At 32.7% G+C, this 17,731-nt stretch overlaps 1 protein-coding gene across 1 annotated transcript; it reads left to right on the forward strand.

Moving 5' to 3' along the window:
* Positions 1-15,198: 15,198 nt before the first annotated feature.
* Positions 15,199-16,497, forward strand: LOC114394941 (probable non-intrinsic ABC protein 5). The gene is made up of 4 exons (XM_028356619.1): positions 15,199-15,429; positions 15,618-15,701; positions 15,801-15,981; positions 16,029-16,497. Exons 1-4 carry the CDS (start codon positions 15,199-15,201, stop codon positions 16,478-16,480), a joined length of 948 nt encoding a protein of 315 aa, XP_028212420.1. The 3' UTR covers positions 16,481-16,497.
* Positions 16,498-17,731: the final 1,234 nt, after the last annotated feature.

Consider the following 17,731-nt stretch of genomic DNA (forward strand, 5'->3'; position numbering starts at 1 on the left):
AGGTGTGCTTTTATTCTTATGCTGAATATAAATGTTATTGCTATTGTCAACTGTTTGGCCTTCAAAATATAAGTTTTATTTGATTCCTAAAGTAATTTGGAGTGTATGCATTTTTTTTGTTGTTGATTCTGCGTGTTCCTTTTCATCATTATTCATCATATATGTGTTTTTGAATTGGTAGGCCATGGGATTTTAGTGTCATGGACTTCTAATTCTCCATGTGGACTTTCACAACAATGGCACTGAATCATCATGAAACCTGCCTTGGAATTCAGCATTGCTCCTTCAAGTCCCCAAATAAACAGAATATGTGGTATGGACCTATCTTAATTTCATTAGCAAAGTGATATAAAACTTCTGAGTAAAGGGGAGTGATTTAAGACATTTAGGTTTTTGATTCAGTTCCTTCTTTAGATGTATCATGGTTGTACCATGTTATAAGAATTTCTCTTTCACGGATTGTAAGACCTTTTTGGCTTTTTCATTGTAATCTCTGTTTTCTATATCTGAATAAGGGGAAAAATAATCAATCATTCAGCTGATATAGTACTTGAAAAAAAATTAACAATGTGATATTTTCCTAATGCGACTATATGATATAGATACTGTTTCAAATTTCAGGATCTTGATCATTTTATTTTGTAAAGTTGCCTTTTCTCAAATTCTAAAATGAATAATGCTCTCTGGTCTTTTAACTATCCTTTAATGATCAATGACTCATACTGCAAATGCTTTTACCAATTGTCAATTATCATTACTTTTTTATTGTTTTTTTTCCTAAGTAAAACCTCTTTTAAAAGTGTAACCAGTAATCAGCTAAGTTGAAGAGAATTACAAACCTTTTAGTTTAGAGTCTCATGGATACAATTTTGTTCCATTCTTTTAAACACGACAAAAAAAGGACCACATTGAATTTTCAAACTTAATTTCATTTAGTTTACGACCACTATTTTTCTGTGGGAAAACAATAAATCGAGTGTTGACTCATTTTTCTGTAAAAAAATCATATTAAATTATAGGATCTAACTACGATAAATTATCACAAGGTGAAGCACTCCTCCCAATCTGTAATAGCGAATTACTCTTTTTTTTAACATATAGAAGTAGGTTATTCACTTTTTTTTAAGATCATTCTCTCTCCACTCCAACCTCTCACATTTTCCTTCCTTTCGCATGCTGGAAAAACTAAAAATCCTATTCTGGTAAACATTAGACTTGGGTAAATAAGTAGATAAGTTCAACTTGTTAAAGACTTGTTTGTACTGACTTATATTTTTCCTCTAGTTAAATGTATTGACACACAAAGATAAAAAATAAAAATATGAAAAAAATATAAAATTATTGTTTTACGGTAGAATATTTTTAGGGCATGTTAAAATAGAATTTGAGAAAACAAATATAAAAAAAATAAAATTGTCAGTAAAACAAATTTCCACAGATGGTGAAAAGTGATTCTGAAAAGAAAAAATGAAACTTGAAATGAAAGCATTATTTTGGAGCTTCAATTATCAGGAAAATTGTAGGGTAAAGTACAAGAAAATTTTGATTTTTGTAACTGTATACCCTTTCATGCATGCTGCTGAACAAATTCTAAGAGTTAAAAACTAACAAGTGCAAACATTAATTATTTAAATAGGTATAGTTGGTTATATATACATTCATTATCACCTCAAAATAAAATTTGTACAAATCAATGGCCATAAATATGATTGTAATTAAAAATACATATATGGTGACACATAATAATAAAAGATGAGGCTAGGTATTGTACATAAGTATGACATGACGTTCATCTCATCAATTTTGACGCAAAATTCTTAAGATTAAAATAGAAAATATTGAATATGCATGCATCAGTAAATTAGAAATTCTATACAAGTTAACTAACACATAGTAAATGAAAAAAAAAACTTTGCATAAGAAAAACCTAATTAATTACAAATACTAAAATATTATGTATTTTATCAAACAATTGTATTAAAGGATAAACTTGGAAAGGAAAAAAACTTTTTCTCACTCCGCCTTTGTTACTGTCAGTTTTCCCTTTATTTTGTCTCTCTTTTTCTTTCACACCATTGTTGACATTTCCCACCCCCCACTATTGTCACATTTCCTACCCCTTTTCACTAACACCTAATTAATCACAAATTCTTAGATATGATAGTTTTAATTATACAAGTGAGGCGGAAGGATAAATTTGGAAAATAAAAAAAATCATTTCTCACCTTTTCTCAACAACGTTCTTGTCATATTGTCCATATGCTCAAATGTTAACCTACCTTTTTTCCCATCACTACACTATCCCTATTCCTCTCATTCTTTCTCACCCTTTCAATCTTCTGTCTCTTCTGCTCTATCTCACACCTTTTTCCTTGTTACTATCTACCCTATTTTTCTCCATCCCCTCTTTTACCATCTCATTGAATAATTGGTCAACTTTACCACTCCTTCTCCCTCGCTTGTAAAAAGATTTCATCACTCTTTTAAAAAAATCCTTTGGGTATAATAGGCAATTTAAGCCAAAAAAGTAAATGAAGAAGCTGAGGTGCAAAATGGAGAAAATGGTGATGAATAGACTTGTGATCCAACGATTTGGTGTTTGTTCAATAAACACAATTAGGGATGTTCAAAAAACTGGTTTGAATTGAACAGAATTGTAATCGAACTTAAATCGAATTGGTTTTTTCCTCGAACTAATTCAAGAAAAAATGAGTGCACCATTTTATAAAACTAATTTGGTTAACCGGATTGTTTCAACAAAATCAGTTTGAAAAATAGTTCAAAAATCAGTTCGAAATTGATCTGACTCTTAGAACTAGTTTAAATTGGTTAAAAATTAGTTCAGTTTAGAACCAATTTTTTAAAACCAGTTCGATTTTGAATTAGTTTCTAAATTAGTTTGACTATTTAGATATAAAACTAAATCGGTTAAAACAATTCGAAACCAATTTGGTTCAATTTTCTTACCGAACTAGTTTTTGCACCCCCAAACGCAATCATGACCTGATGAAGATTGTGGGGTGTGAGGAATAAGGAGGGTTGTTTGGTTTGCATGATTTGAATTTAATGGGTGGTAAAGGGTTTGTCTGAAGGGTAAAGGAGATGGTAGGATAGATGAATAATAGTCATGAGATATGGATAGAGAGGGGAAACCGTAGGCTCGAGAGAAGAAGAAATGAGTGAATAGGCAAATTAGTCCCTGAGATTGTACCCATTTTGTATATTAGTCCTTAACTTAATGTTAAATTCAAAATAGTCCCTATCTTTGCATCAGTGTTGCAAAATAGTCCTTCCATTAAATTTTAAAGTAACACCGTTAGTGAGGTCAATTTTAGTGCCACGTGAACTATCCAACGTGGCACTAAAGGATGATGCGGCATGACACATGGACATGCCTCCTAAAACATGACACGTCATTTGATGATAACAAAACGAGTAAATAGACAATTTAGTCCATGACTTTGTACCCTTATTGCATATTAGTCCCTAACTTAATGAAAAATTCAAAATAGTCCCTATCTTTTGCATAAGTATTACAAAATGTTAGTTTGTTTGTTTCATTATAAATGTCAGATGGAGGAACTCACCTACAACTTCTCCCCTCTATTCTTCCTTCACCATTCTCTAACCAAACACAAGATGGAAGAAACACATTAGTAAAAAAAAATACAAGACGTTGAAATCATGTTATGGCTATGTAGTTTTTGTGTGGCCATTAATTAAACTAGATATTGATCCATGCATTTCATGTGTAAAAAAAATCATACTTGATAGGGTCAGGAAATATTACGTTGAACTATATTTTAAAAAATTGTTGAATTGATATATTTTAAAATTGTGAAATACTTGTTGAAATAGGAAATAATGATATTATCTGTGATGGGTTCTCAACTGCAAATATGATAGGGTCTCGAAATTTTAACCCTATTTACGAAGGAATTCTTGAGTTAGAATAAAAAGTTGTAGCCATAAAGGTCATAAACCTTTGAAGAAAAAGAGATTATAGAGTTTCATTGTTGAATGCAAGAACCTTAAAAATATTAAACACATACGGTTGGTATATTACTCCAATTTTGATTTGCAACCTCAAAAGGGGCCAGAACATAAAAGAACAACTTGGTAGCAATTCAATTTTCAAACTAAATATGCTGAAACAACCTATCACCTGTACTATAACATTCCAATTTTTTTCATAAAATAAATTAAAAATAATTTTATTTAAAACAAATAGAATTTTAAGAAAATAATGAGCTTTTTGTAATTGAATAAATAAGAGTAATAGTTTTAAGGTAAATAAAATAAATATATGCTTAGAAAACAAAATATTTTTTATTCATTTGACAGGAAGTAAAATAGATTTTTTTATATTAAATGATAAAATAAAGAAAAATAGAGTAAATAATAGGCCTAGATCGAGTACCCTAAATATAAATGGAGACGTAGTAGGTCACTTTTTAGATTTACCACACGTTCCTACGCTTTCTCTTCCTCTCAAATCCATTTTTCCTATTTCCTTTCCTAAAATCCTCTTTTTTTTCCGCATACACTCAAACTTGTCTCAGTAAAACGACGATTCCGCACTTGTCAATCGTTGGATCATCGTGAAATTTGAACACAAGGTTCAAAACTTATTTTTGCACACACCCACCATTGAACTTTTCGAGATAGTGTCTGTGATGGAAGAAATGTCCCTCACGTTGAACTTTCTTTTTTCTCGCATACACCCAAACTTGTCCCAATAAAACTATGATCCTATATTCGTTAACCGTTGGATCATCGTGATATTTGGACACCACCTTAGGAACTCATTTTGCACATTCTCATCATCAAGATTGGTGAAATAATGTTTTTTCAGAGAGAAATTAGTCTTGCACATTGACAATGAAATAGAGGCCAAAATATCTTTAATTTCCTCCTCTGTAACGCTTAAAAATTATAGTAGAACAATCAAAGAAAAAACTTGAGGAATCTTAGACAACCGCTAGAGATGCTGCTATTGCTGCTGGACTAGACACGTGAGCCATCTTAGAGGTAAATGATGAGTTTATCGCAATTGGGGTTAGAATGAATATGTGTAGGGATGCTTAGGGAATCAAATCGGAGTTTATTTTGGAATGTTTATTGTACTGAAATTCTTCCTATATGATTATGTAAAATTGTGTTGAGGGGTTTTACTCTCCATGTTGTGAGAAACATTTTTGTATAATTTGTTTGTATTTTAGACAAGAATTACTAGATTGGTGTGATAAATTATTATAATAAGATTATAACATTATTGTTGAGATTGAGCATATGTGCAAAGTTGAATATGTGTTAATTTTTAAAATACATGTAAACATGTGATGGTAGATTGTGACGTTGTGGTATGTTAAAATTGTGGACATGAAATTTGATTGTGAATAAGTATTTGGTTAATAGTTGATGTGACAATACTTGTGTTGTGAATTATACAATAACCCGACTGGTGTTTACCTTGGGAAAAGTGTTTATGCACTATGTTAAAGGGAAAGTGTAGGATTCCTAGTTAGGAACCTAAATAATAGCACTATGTGTTAAACGTGTTTGAAACACGAGTGTGAGGTTGTGGATATTGTATAATTCATGAGCAGTGTTTGCGTGCAAAAATTATTTTAGGGGTTGAACTTGAATCAGGAAGGTGAGACCCTAACGGATTCTTCGGAGTCTAGACCTTGGGGTAAAGACACTCAGTTTGAATACTCCTTTAAGCCTATGATGATCCCGTATGGTTGGAGCATTCTCGCAAAAAATAGTGATTTTAACTAATCACCTTATGATTTTACTCAGTGAAAGTGACCTAACATACCCATTGTGTGGTGTGTCTTGTTATGTACTCCTAAGCGCTCCAGTGTGATTTTTCACCGACATAGTACCACATTGCATATAAGCTTGAGTCTTGGTATAATTGTTGCATAGCGCTTACTAATTGTTTATTATGAAATTGATGAGTATTATTACATCTTAACCCGAGTGTGTGATTCATGTGTAATGTGATTGATGATTGAAAAATAAATTTTAAATGACAAAGTGGTGAAGTGACGTGAATTGTATTAAGTTGAGTTATGTTATAAATACTTCTATAATTTATATTGATCATGTCTTTGTTTATTTGTATTTTTTTAGAAATGTGATAACTCACTCCCTGTGTGCACATGACTTTAAAGAACTTCGTGCTAGAGGACGCTGAGACACAATGCTCTGGTAGGATGTGACATTGAGGATGAATTTTATTTTAATTGCATAATGTTATTTTATTTTAGTTTGCCTTAGTGATTTAACAAAATTTCTTTTGTAAACTATGATAGTCTTGTTCTGAGCCGGATATGCTTTTAATAAGTTTTATTTAATAATAATGAAGTGAATGTGAATCTTTTACCCTTGTGAATTTATTATTCTGTATTTTTATATATTTTATTTATTTATATGTATCTCAAAGTAAATGGTATCACATATATGTTTTCATTTAAAACTAAGAACATTTATATGTCAAATGTAGAAAAAATCTAATATTAGTATCATTTTATATCTATTTCAATCTCAAGAGACGAATTTGAAAATATAGAAATAAATAAAAACGAAAAGTTTCCATCAATGAATTACGTTCAAATTCAGTTGGCTACTTGTGCTAATAATGTCAACGAAGATACCTTGGATCCAAAAGAAACTCCTTAGGAATGTAGTTGATGCCAACTCGGAGATCTGTAGTAGCTTCAAGATCAATGATTTTGAATGTATGAGTCTGTGATCCCAATGGTTTAAAAAATTGAGCTTAATTTGGATTAAGGATCTTTTTGCATTGGATAAAGTTAAGCAATCTTAAAATTCTTTACCTTCAAACAAAGTAATGTTCTATGACTTTATGTGGCTTTATATCCCTATGCACAATACCAGTAGACCGAAGACCATCCAATGCAAATAAGAATAAAATGTGCCTCATGATTATTTCAATGATTCTATTTTTTCTTTCCAATCCTTTGGGACTTAAACCTCGCCCAAAATTAATGTTTCAACCTAAAATTTGTGGCACCATCATTTGGTATGATATGAAGACTTTAGGCAATCATGATTTATACCATGTGATGAGAATCCTGAAACTGGCCAAATACAGGCTAAAGGCCCAAGTGGAGAAGGATAAAGCCCCCGAGTGGAGAAGGATTAAGGCCCAAATGGAGAAGAATGAAGGCCCAGAGGCAGAGACGCTATCAAGACTATTAATTGTTGCTGAAGGCCCAAACTAATTTGAAGGCTTAAGTTAAATATGTTTTTTAGTTATAATTTTTATTTATTGTAATTTTGGCCCAAACTATTTAGAAGGCCAATGTCTATTTTTATCTTTTGTTCAGATACACTATAAGTATTGGTTTTTGTTTTCAATAAAGCAAACTCTTGGCATTTGATAAAATTTGGTGAGAGTTTCTCTCTGGGTTCCTTGTTGAACCAATTATCAGACTTATCAAGGTAATCCTTGTGGCGTTTACCCTGACTTATCTTCCTTCACCGGAAGTGGCGTCAACCCTGACTTATCTTCCTTCACTGGAAGTAGCGTCATCCAAAAAACTCTATAGCCTGTATCAAGTGATCCGCTGCTAGTCAGGTTCACATCATCTGGTATCAGAGCTTCGGCTCTTGATACAGGTTCTATCCTATCCTATCCTTTTTTTTTCTTTGTAATTTGTCTAGGTTCGTGTTTTTGTCCTTGTTCTGTTATTTGCGTTCTTGTTTCGTTCTTGTTTGCGTCTTGTGTTCTGTTATATGCATTCTTATTCTGGTTCTTGTCATGTTCTTGTTCTTGTTTCTCGTGTCTTTCACACTTTGTGTCAAAAAAAAAGTTGCAGAAATTTTGTAAAAAAAAAGTGGGTGTTTGATCTTTGAACACGAAATTGAGGCATTTAGAGGTGTTTTTTTTTAAAGAAAATCGTGGATCAGATCCCCTTATCTAGATTCTCCTCTGAATTCTGAGCGTTTTGATATATAGTGAGCCTCAAACGGGCAACCGTAGCAAAAGTTATGAGCATTTGAAGTTTAATTGTCATATCTGTTATCTTATCTGTTATCCTATCTGTTATCTTATTTTTTATCATATCTGTTATCCAAATTAAATCTAATTTGTTATCCAAATTTGATCTGTTATCCAAATCAAATCAAAATTTGTTATCCAAATCAGATTTGTTGTCCAAATAAAATCAAGTCTAATATGTTATCCAAATCAAATCCAATCTGCTATCCAAATCAAGTCTAATCTGTTATCCAAATCAAATCTAAATCCAAATCAAATCTAATCTGTTAACCAAAATCAAATCTAATTTGTTATCCAAATTAAATCTGCTACACAGTCTGTGATAATTAAACTGTCTTTCCTGTTATATACCTTGTGTGTCTAATTTGATTCATCCAGGAACTTAAGAGGGAGTGAGTGGTAAAAGGCAAGAGTGAAAACATCACACAAAAGCCTATATTGAGAGCATCAAACACGAGTGAACTACCATCAAAGAGAGAAACACGTGAGGAGAGTGTGGTGAGGTCCTGAATTTTTTTTAAATTACTACAAAATTCTTTGTTCCTTAATCATGGCAGGAGCTGGTGACAATGGTGGTGTATATCATCAACTGGATGGATCTCAGCGCTTATTACTGGACGTGATGACTACACAAATGCAACGTTTGTTGAACCATAACAAAGAAGAGCTCTACAGGCGAATAGTCAAATCTTTCTTGTTTATTCTTAAACCTCTATCTCCTAGAGAAGTGTATGATGACCAAATCAAAATGAGAGAAAAGAGAGAACAAGAGAAAGAAAATAGTGAGGCACCACCACAGAGGAATAGGAAAAAGAAGAGTGATACACCCGAGGGAAAGAGTGATACACATAAGAGAGAGAGTGATACACATGAGAGAAAATTTAATTATTTTGCAGAGGTGAGTGAAGTGAGGAAAGTGTTACCTGCTCATGAACTACTCTATCTACAGTATTGCAAAGACAGTAAAATTTCTACTGATAATTCTAATGAGTTTACTATTTCTATTTCTCCTAGTGTTCAACCCTTATTGCAGGAATTTAAAAATGTCTTTCCTAAGGAGATTCCTCATGGACTGCCACCTTCAAGAGGCATAGAACATCAAGTTGATCTCCTTCCTAGAGTTTCATTGCCTAACAGGCTAACTTACAACAGCAAGCCCCTAGAGACTCAGCATAAGGATGCACAGGCCAAAGTTGAGTATGTGAAAAGATTGTATGACCAAGTGAAGGTGCAAATTGCAAAGAAGAATGAAAGCTATGCCAAGCAAGCCCACAAGAAAAGGAAGGAAGTGGTACTTGAACTCGGTGATGATCCTGGACATTTGAGGGCAAATGTTTTCCAAGAAGGAGGGAATGATGAGAATCCTGAAACTGGCCAAATACAGGCTAAAGGCACAAGTGGAGAAGGATGAAGGCCCAAATGGAGAAGAATGAAGGCCTAAAGGCAGAGATGCTATCAAGACTATTAATTGTTGCTGAAGGCCCAAACTAATTTGAAGACCCAAGTTAAATATGTTTTTTAGTTATAATTTTTATTTATTGTAATTTTGGCCCAAACTATTTAGAAGGCCCATGTCTATTTTAATCTTTTGTTCAGATACACTATAAATATTGGTTTTTGTTTTCAATAAAGGAAACTTTTGTCATTTGATAAAATTTGATGAGAGTTTCTCTCTGGGTTCCTTGTTGAACCAATTATCAGACTTATCAAGGTAATCCTTGTGGCGTCTACCCTGACTTATCTTCCTTCACCGGAAGTGGCGTCAACCCTGACTTATCTTCCTTCACTGAAGTAGCGTCATCCAAAAAACTCTACAGCCTGTATCAAGCGATCCACTCCTAGTCAGGTTCACATCACCATGGGAGAATAAAATTCAAATAGAATGCAAGAACAATGTGCTTCATTAAAGAAACTTAGTGAAGAATAGTTGAAGATTATGAAACATTTCAACACAAATTTATATTTGAAAATGGATGTATTATGTAACTCCACCCCCTAACTTTCTCACACAAGGAAAGAGGGCACAAAATCAGTTTGGATAAATCTCTCAATAAAAACTTAAATAAAATGAATCAAAATTCTCACATAAGTTAAACTTAATTTTGATATATGGTCAAGTTTTAAAATTGAAAAGCTCCCATAATCTAGAAGCTAATCCAAATTGGGTAATACTTTCCTTCTCAAATGCAGGACAACTGATATAACTTTATTAGAAAATTTAAGGCCTAAATAATATAAAACCCAACAGTTTATCAAATACAACCAGGCTGATTAAATATAGTACCAACATTATATGGAAACCGTCTGCTCTGCATCAAGTCAGCTAGGGTGGCATCCCCTTCAAACCGCCTTATAAGCCAGTATATATTCAGCCACTTTCTTTGAAGAGATCTGCAAACATTATGTGAGAATTTTTGTATTTGTGATGACTGAAACTAAATTGTTAAATGATGTGATGAAAATGTCTTTGGTTTCCCCATACAAGTACAACAATGATACCCAAAATTCGTAAGGTAGTATTAGTTTTAATAGAGCAACACCTCAACAAAACCATAAACAAAATTCACACAGCTGTTTGCAAATCTCAATGAGAACATATATGAACAAAATGGTACTATGTTGCAAAACGGATTGAGAAGAAAAGGCAGTAACTGTTGAGCAATGTCAACCCAATTAATTTAAAAAAATTTAATGACAGCCTAGTAACTGATAAGTAGCATTTGTTTCAGACTTTAAACACCTTAGAAGACTGATATGGAACACTTTTAATGACAGTTTAATAACAGTCTGAGTAACCGGTGTCTCTAAATTTAAAATGATGAAATGAGAAGAGTGTGCCACGTAAGCAAAAAGGATGTAATGGAAGAATCTCAACTTTCCCATGGCATCTTTAATACAAGTTTTTTATATAGGTTTCTTAATCATTTTTTTTTAGTTCCTGAAACACTTTTTGTGATACTTGCACTATCATGTCACTCCTAAAAAATTCATACAAAATTTTACTTCAATACTAAGAAATCACAAGAAACTTAAAAAAATCCACACATTCATATTTTTTTATATTATAACTTAATTATTATTCAAATAAAACAGGTATATATCAAGGATTAAAAATATATTTAAGTCTGAAATAATTAATTCATTTTTGAAAAATAAATTACTATTTTCCACCCACCACCTACCATCATTTAAAACAAAACACATCACTGAATTCTAGAACCTTCCTTCCCCTTCCCCAATGTTAAAACTTCATTTTTCTTTCATAAACAAAAAAATCACCCACCATCATAAAAAAACTCCACATCTTCCATTCCTTCTTCTTCCTTTTCTATTTTCTCCCCCCTGTCATTTTGTATTCCTTTGGCCTATTCTTTTTCTTCTTCCTTTTCCTTCTTCCTCATTTCACAACCATCCTTCACCGCTTCCCCTTGAGCCATCAAGGTCGCTCCCTCGTTCAACCACAGTTTCCCCTCAAGCCACCAGTGTTACTCCCTCGCAACCATGACAACCCCTCGAGCCACCATCGCTGCTCTCTCGTGCAACCATCATCAATGACGATGGAGGCAGTAGTCTGTTCATGGTCACTATTCGTGCTCTTTAATTTGGTTTGTATTTTATTCTGAGTTGAGATTGCATTGAGTGATTTGATTTGTTTGGAAAAAATGTAATTTTTTTTGTGAAATTTCATCTTTGCGTTTGCTTCATCGATTTAATATGATTTGTTGGAAGTGTTCATGTTCTTCCTTTGCTTCATCTCTACAAATTTACCCTCTTAATTTAGTTAATGGTTGGAGAGTACGAATTTTATGATAATTATGATTTTTTGTTGATAAGGAACAGTTTCTTATATAAGGAATGCACCATCTATTGAAGAAACCAATCATGCCCAATCACTTTGCTCTAATGTCGAGGAACTTGGAAGAAATTGTTCCTTAGACTAAGAAACCCACAAAGCACCTCCGGTTGGAGATGCTCTTAAAGTAGGAGGTGGCAATGTCACAACTTGTGTCTCAGAATTTATATTTTATAAATAGATGACAAAAACTTAAGAGTCAAATTAAATTATTACATTTCATGTTGATGTTATACCAGTTCCATCTTTCTCATTAAGAAAAAAATAAATATATTTTTAATTCTTATAATTTAGTATTTTTTAATCCTTACAAATTATATTTATTTTATTTTTTTCCCTAAAGTTTTTTAAATAGTTCTTTGAACCATAAAAAAATGTTATTTAAATCACTTAAAGGATGAAAAACAAAACAAACATAATTTGAAAGGACTAAAATAAAAAATTACAAATAAAAAAGGAAAAAAAAATACTGAATTAAATTATAGGGACTACAAAAGATATTTTAAAAAAATCATATATTCAATCTTTTGATATTGCAGTAACAAGAGGAAGAAAAAATAGCATGCACCTTGCATGTGTAATAAGGATTGAAACGAGGGATGAGATTTCAACAACATAGGGGTAAACAATTGGATATGTTAATTTGGGTTAAAATTGGGAATGAAAAAGTTGGATTGGTGTAGAGGGGAGATGAGATGTAGTAGAAGATAGAAATATAGAAAAATGACTCATAAATGAATATGTTGATGTGGCAAAAATAATATTGCAATCTCATAATGCATAGTTGTGCGCCTTAGGATTTATATATTTTTAATTTTGTATCCGTGCATCTATTTTTTTTGTAATATTTTAAAAATTTACACATTATTGTAAATTTATGAAAATTAGTTCCATAATTATTATGTCTCTTTTGATAAAATTAAATAAGTTAATATTCATTTTTTTACAGAAATTAATATTCGTTTACTCTTTTAGTAATTTCAATCATCTTATTTTTGTTGGTTTGATGCATATAAATACGCTTTCTTTACTTTCAAGTGCATGTAGTTTTCCAATAGTTTTTGAAATTAAAAAAATGAGAAATATAAAGGTAATTGAATTTTTCATGTTAGAGCAAATTAATTAAGTGAATAACACAAATCTTTCTTCATTTTAAAACATTACTTTTAGCTTCCTGATTTATTTTAGGAAGTTACATGATAAATTTTATGAAATTCTAAATATTAATTATATTTTTTAATACCTATATAAAAACCTTAAATATCATAAAAGTGAACTCGAGGGAGTATTAGAAGAAAAATTGTTTAAACCCGAGTGCATAAATTTACTGATATATATATATATATATATATATATATATGATTGTTTCCTATGAAAAGTATTTCTGTTTTTTAATAAAAGAAATTGATTTACCAAAGTTAGAGCCTAAAAATATGGAGTGAAATGAAATATTTATACCTCCAAGACATATACTCTCCGACCAACACCATTTTTTAATTAATTTTAATTGGTACTACTAGCGCTGACAAATACAATTAGCCTTCTTTAATCACATTCAGATTAGCTAGATCACAAAGTCAAAGGTTGCTATAGTACGACAAAAATAAAGGGAGGGAAAATCACAACTTGCTTGCATAAACATCTAAGATATGGTGATGTGTCAAGGAAAGGAAGTAGGATATTAATCCCAACCCGGTAGAGGGATTGGGTGGTATATTTAAGATTGTAAGGATCAAATCCTGCCCATTGTTCCCCTAGTTCATACTATTTGAGTAGTGCAACAATGGCACATGAAATACAGCCACTTGGCAATCTTTTATTTATTTATATATTAGTCTTGGGTGGTAACAGTCATTTGGAAGGTAGCATAGAATGTAGCATGCCATGAAACCAAACAAATAAATATCGAAAACTTGGGTAAGCATCATTTGGAAGCCTGAATCTGCATTTCGGATTTAGAAAGTATTAACTTATATACGTTCCTATTCTATTTGCATGATATGGTGATGTGTCAAGGAAAGGGAAAATGCCCCTCAATTAACAAGCAACAATTTTCACAAAAATTAATAATATTTCCTATTCTTTTTCCTTGATTCAGAAAAATGATGTAGCATATCATATTGAAAAAAACCTTGATAACTTGTAAGGGCATGTTTGTATATATTGAAAATGTAATTGTGGTAGTGTGAATTCCAATGTTCTTTGAAAATGTATATTGGAGGGAACTAGTTACTTGAATGATTGCTAACATATCCCATTAAAACATTGTCCTTGTTTCTGTGGTTTCAATTCCACTTCATGTGATGCAGCGGCAGACCTGTTACGTGTATGTTGTGTTTGTATGTTAGGGACTGCCAACAAATTAGATTCTCAAATGCGGATCAGGAATTAGAAGAGTATTCTGTTTTCTCTTTTTGTTGGATAGGTAGACATAGTGTGTCTTAATTGAGATTAGTGTTCCACTATCATGTTAACCTGACTGTTTAAGCGGTGAATTCTGTATAGAAGTGTAGGGGTTGGTTCGATAGCTGCTCTTGCTGCCACTGTAGTTGTGATGTTGCTAAACCTTCCTGTGGCATCATTGCAAGAAAAATTCCAAGGCAAGATAATGGAGTTCAAAGATAAAAGAATGAAGGCAACGTCTGAGATTCTGAACAGTATAAGAATTCTAAAACTGCAAGCATGGGAGATGAAGTTCCTATCAAAGATTATTCAGCTTAGGAAGACTGAGGAGACATGGCTAAAGAAATTTCTAGTTGGTACAGCAATTGTTAGATTTCTCTTCTATAACGCCCCAACTTTTATTGCTGTGGATACATTTGGTGCATGTGCTCTTATCGGAATCCCACTTGAATCAGGAAAGGTCTTATCAGCACTTGCAACATTCAGAATTCTTCAAATGCCCATATACAGTTTTCCTGACACCATTTCAATGATTGCACAAACTAAGGTTTCCCTTGAAAGGATTGCATCATTTCTTCGTCTAGATGAGTGGAAGACTGATGTAGTAGAGAAGCTTCCACAGGGTAGTTCTGATAAGGCAATTGAATTAGTAGATGGAAATTTCTCTTGGGATTTATCTTCCCCTTATCCAACATTGAAAAACGTAAATCTCACAGTTTTTCATGGTATGAGGGTTGCTGTATGTGGTAATGTTGGGTCAGGCAAGTCCAGTTTACTTTCTTGTATAATAGGGGAAGTACCAAAGATATCTGGGACCCTGAAGATATGTGGTACAAAGGCTTATGTTTCTGAATCACCATGGATACAGAGTGGCAAGATAGAAGACAACATATTATTTGGTAAAGAGATGGATAGGGAAAAGTATGATGAGGTGCTAGAAGCATGTTCCTTGACAAAAGACCTTGAGGTTCTACCATTTGGTGATCAGACCACTATCGGAGAGAAGGGAATCAATTTGAGTGGTGGACAGAAGCAAAGAGTGCAAATAGCTCGTGCTCTATACCAAGATTCTGATATATATATGTTTGATGATCCCTTCAGTGCATTGGATGCTCATACAGGATCCCATCTCTTTAAGGTACTATCTTACCTAAACTCTACTGTTTTGCTACAAAATATTGTTTACAGCTATAGCTTCACAGAAATGGATTCTACTTTCTTTTGTAATAGGCAATATACTTCCAACAGAATTACACTAGTTTTGTTATGTATATGGATGTATAGGATGCCATCTAATTTTCCATTTACACTACATTGTTTCCGGAGTGCTTGCTTGGCCTTTTAAAATCAAAAACTGTGATTTATATAACTCATCAAGTAGAGTTCTTATCCGATGCTGATCTAATAGTGGTGAGTGAATCATAGACTTCTCACTAAAGAATTCAAAAATCAGCATTTAGTCAATTTACTATTTTCTCAGTATTTTTCTCTTGCTTACCATTTATTTAGGTCATGAGAGAAGGAAGAATAACTCAATCAGGAAAATACAATGACATTCTCAGGTCAGGCACTGATTTTATGGAACTTGTAGGTGAACACAAAGCAGCTTTGTCTTCAATCAAGTCCTTTGAGAGAAGGCCAACATTTAAAACATCAACTACCACCAAGGAGGACACAAGTTCAGTAAGTTGTTTTGAACTTGACAAAAATGTGGTATATGATCAAATGATACGTCAGATGACATAGTTAAACCCAAAGGACAACTAGTTCAAGAAGAAGAACGGGAAAAGGGTAGAGTAGGGTTTAATGTCTACTGGAAATACATCACAACAGCTTATGGAGGAGCTCTTGTACCCATCATATTACTTTCAACGATACTCACTGTGGCTTTTCAGATTGCTAGCAATTATTGGATGATTTTGGCTACTCCTATGTCTGCAACTGCAGAACCTGATATTGGAAGCTTTAAACCTATGGTTGTCTATGTTGCTTTGTCAATTGGAAGTTCCATTTTCACCTTTGCCAAAGCATTTCTTGTTGTGATAGCTGGATACAAGACAACCACTGTGATCTTTAATAAAATGCATTTGTGCATTTTTCGAGCACCAATATCATATTTTGATGCCACCCCGAGTGGGCGAATCCTTAATAGAGTATGTCATACTATGTTGACAATTTTCATGGTTTAATTTTAAAAGACACCTTATTTACCTGATATTCTTAACAGGTTATTGCATTGTTTTGAAAGTTTGATTCCTCTATTTTTTGTATTTTTTTTTTACAAATGACCTTATTGCTGGCTTCCACAGACCAAAGTGCACTAGATATAAACATTTCAAATCTAGTATGGGCAATTGTCTTCAATCTGGTTCAAATCTTGGGAAATATTGTTGTGATGTCTCAAGCTGCATGGGAGGTGTTTATAGTATTGTTTCCAATCATGGCAGCATGCATATGGTACCAGGTAGCTTTTTGGATAATGTCACCAAATGAATCTAATTTTGACTTTCATTCCTCCTATTTTATTTTCCAAGGCACGTGTTTAACATGTATTTAAATTTTGTTACATAAGTTTTGAGAGGAATAAAATTGTAGGAACTGGATTAGGGGCAGTTATGACAGTTAGTTCTATACTAGAAACTGTAGGATGACCTTTATGTGTAGAAAATAGTTACAGGTAGTTATGTATTAAGGATATATTATCTAATAGTAGGTGTGTAATTAGGAAGTGTGAAATTATTTTCTGTTTGTGGACAAAGAATACTCTCTGTAGAAGACTATTGTCTCTGGAACAGCAACTGTATTGTTGTATTTGTGTAATAGGAGACTTTTGCCTCTGGGACAACATGTGTATTGCTGCATTGTCTACGATTTAAGTGTTTGATATTATATTTTATTACTTTATCAACTGGTGTTCTATCAGCAAAATGAAACTCACTGATATTATTATGCCAATAATATCACTATATATGCTAACAGAGTGCTTCAATAAATGCAGCGATACTATTCTGCATCAGCAAGGGAGTTGGCACGATTAGTAGGTACATGCCAAGCTCCAGTAATACAACATTTTTCTGAAACAATTTCTGGATCAACAACCATAAGAAGCTTTGAGCAAGAATCAAGATTTAATGACATAAATATGAAATTGATAGACAGATATTCCCAGCCCAAATTATACAGTGCTACTGCAATTGAATGACTGAATTTCAGATTGGATATTTTATCCACTCTCACATTTGCCTCCTGTTTGGTTTTCTTGATATCTTTTCCAAATTCAATGACTGATCCTGGTGAGTACTTCAAACTACATACATTCACTAGTCATACTTGACTCCTTATGAAACTAAGCACAAAACTTGATTCCTTTTTTACTTCAAATGTGCTTTTTTTTAAGGTATCGCGAGATTGGCTGTGACATATGGACTTAATCTAAAAAC

This window comes from Glycine soja, chromosome 18 (assembly GCF_004193775.1).
Source record: "Glycine soja cultivar W05 chromosome 18, ASM419377v2, whole genome shotgun sequence".
Lineage (NCBI taxonomy): Eukaryota > Viridiplantae > Streptophyta > Magnoliopsida > Fabales > Fabaceae > Glycine > Glycine soja.

What these genes read in the sequence shown, in the direction of transcription:
- LOC114394941 (XM_028356619.1), top strand. Translation starts at nt 15,199, where the DNA reads ATGGATAGGGAAAAGTATGATGAGGTGCTAGAAGCATGTTCCTTGACA. An exon ending in CAGGATCCCATCTCTTTAAG is followed by an intron (nt 15,430 to 15,617) that starts GTACTATCTTAC and finishes TTGTTTCCGGAG; the next exon opens with TGCTTGCTTGGCCTTTTAAA. An exon ending in CCGATGCTGATCTAATAGTG is followed by an intron (nt 15,702 to 15,800) that starts GTGAGTGAATCA and finishes CCATTTATTTAG; the next exon opens with GTCATGAGAGAAGGAAGAAT.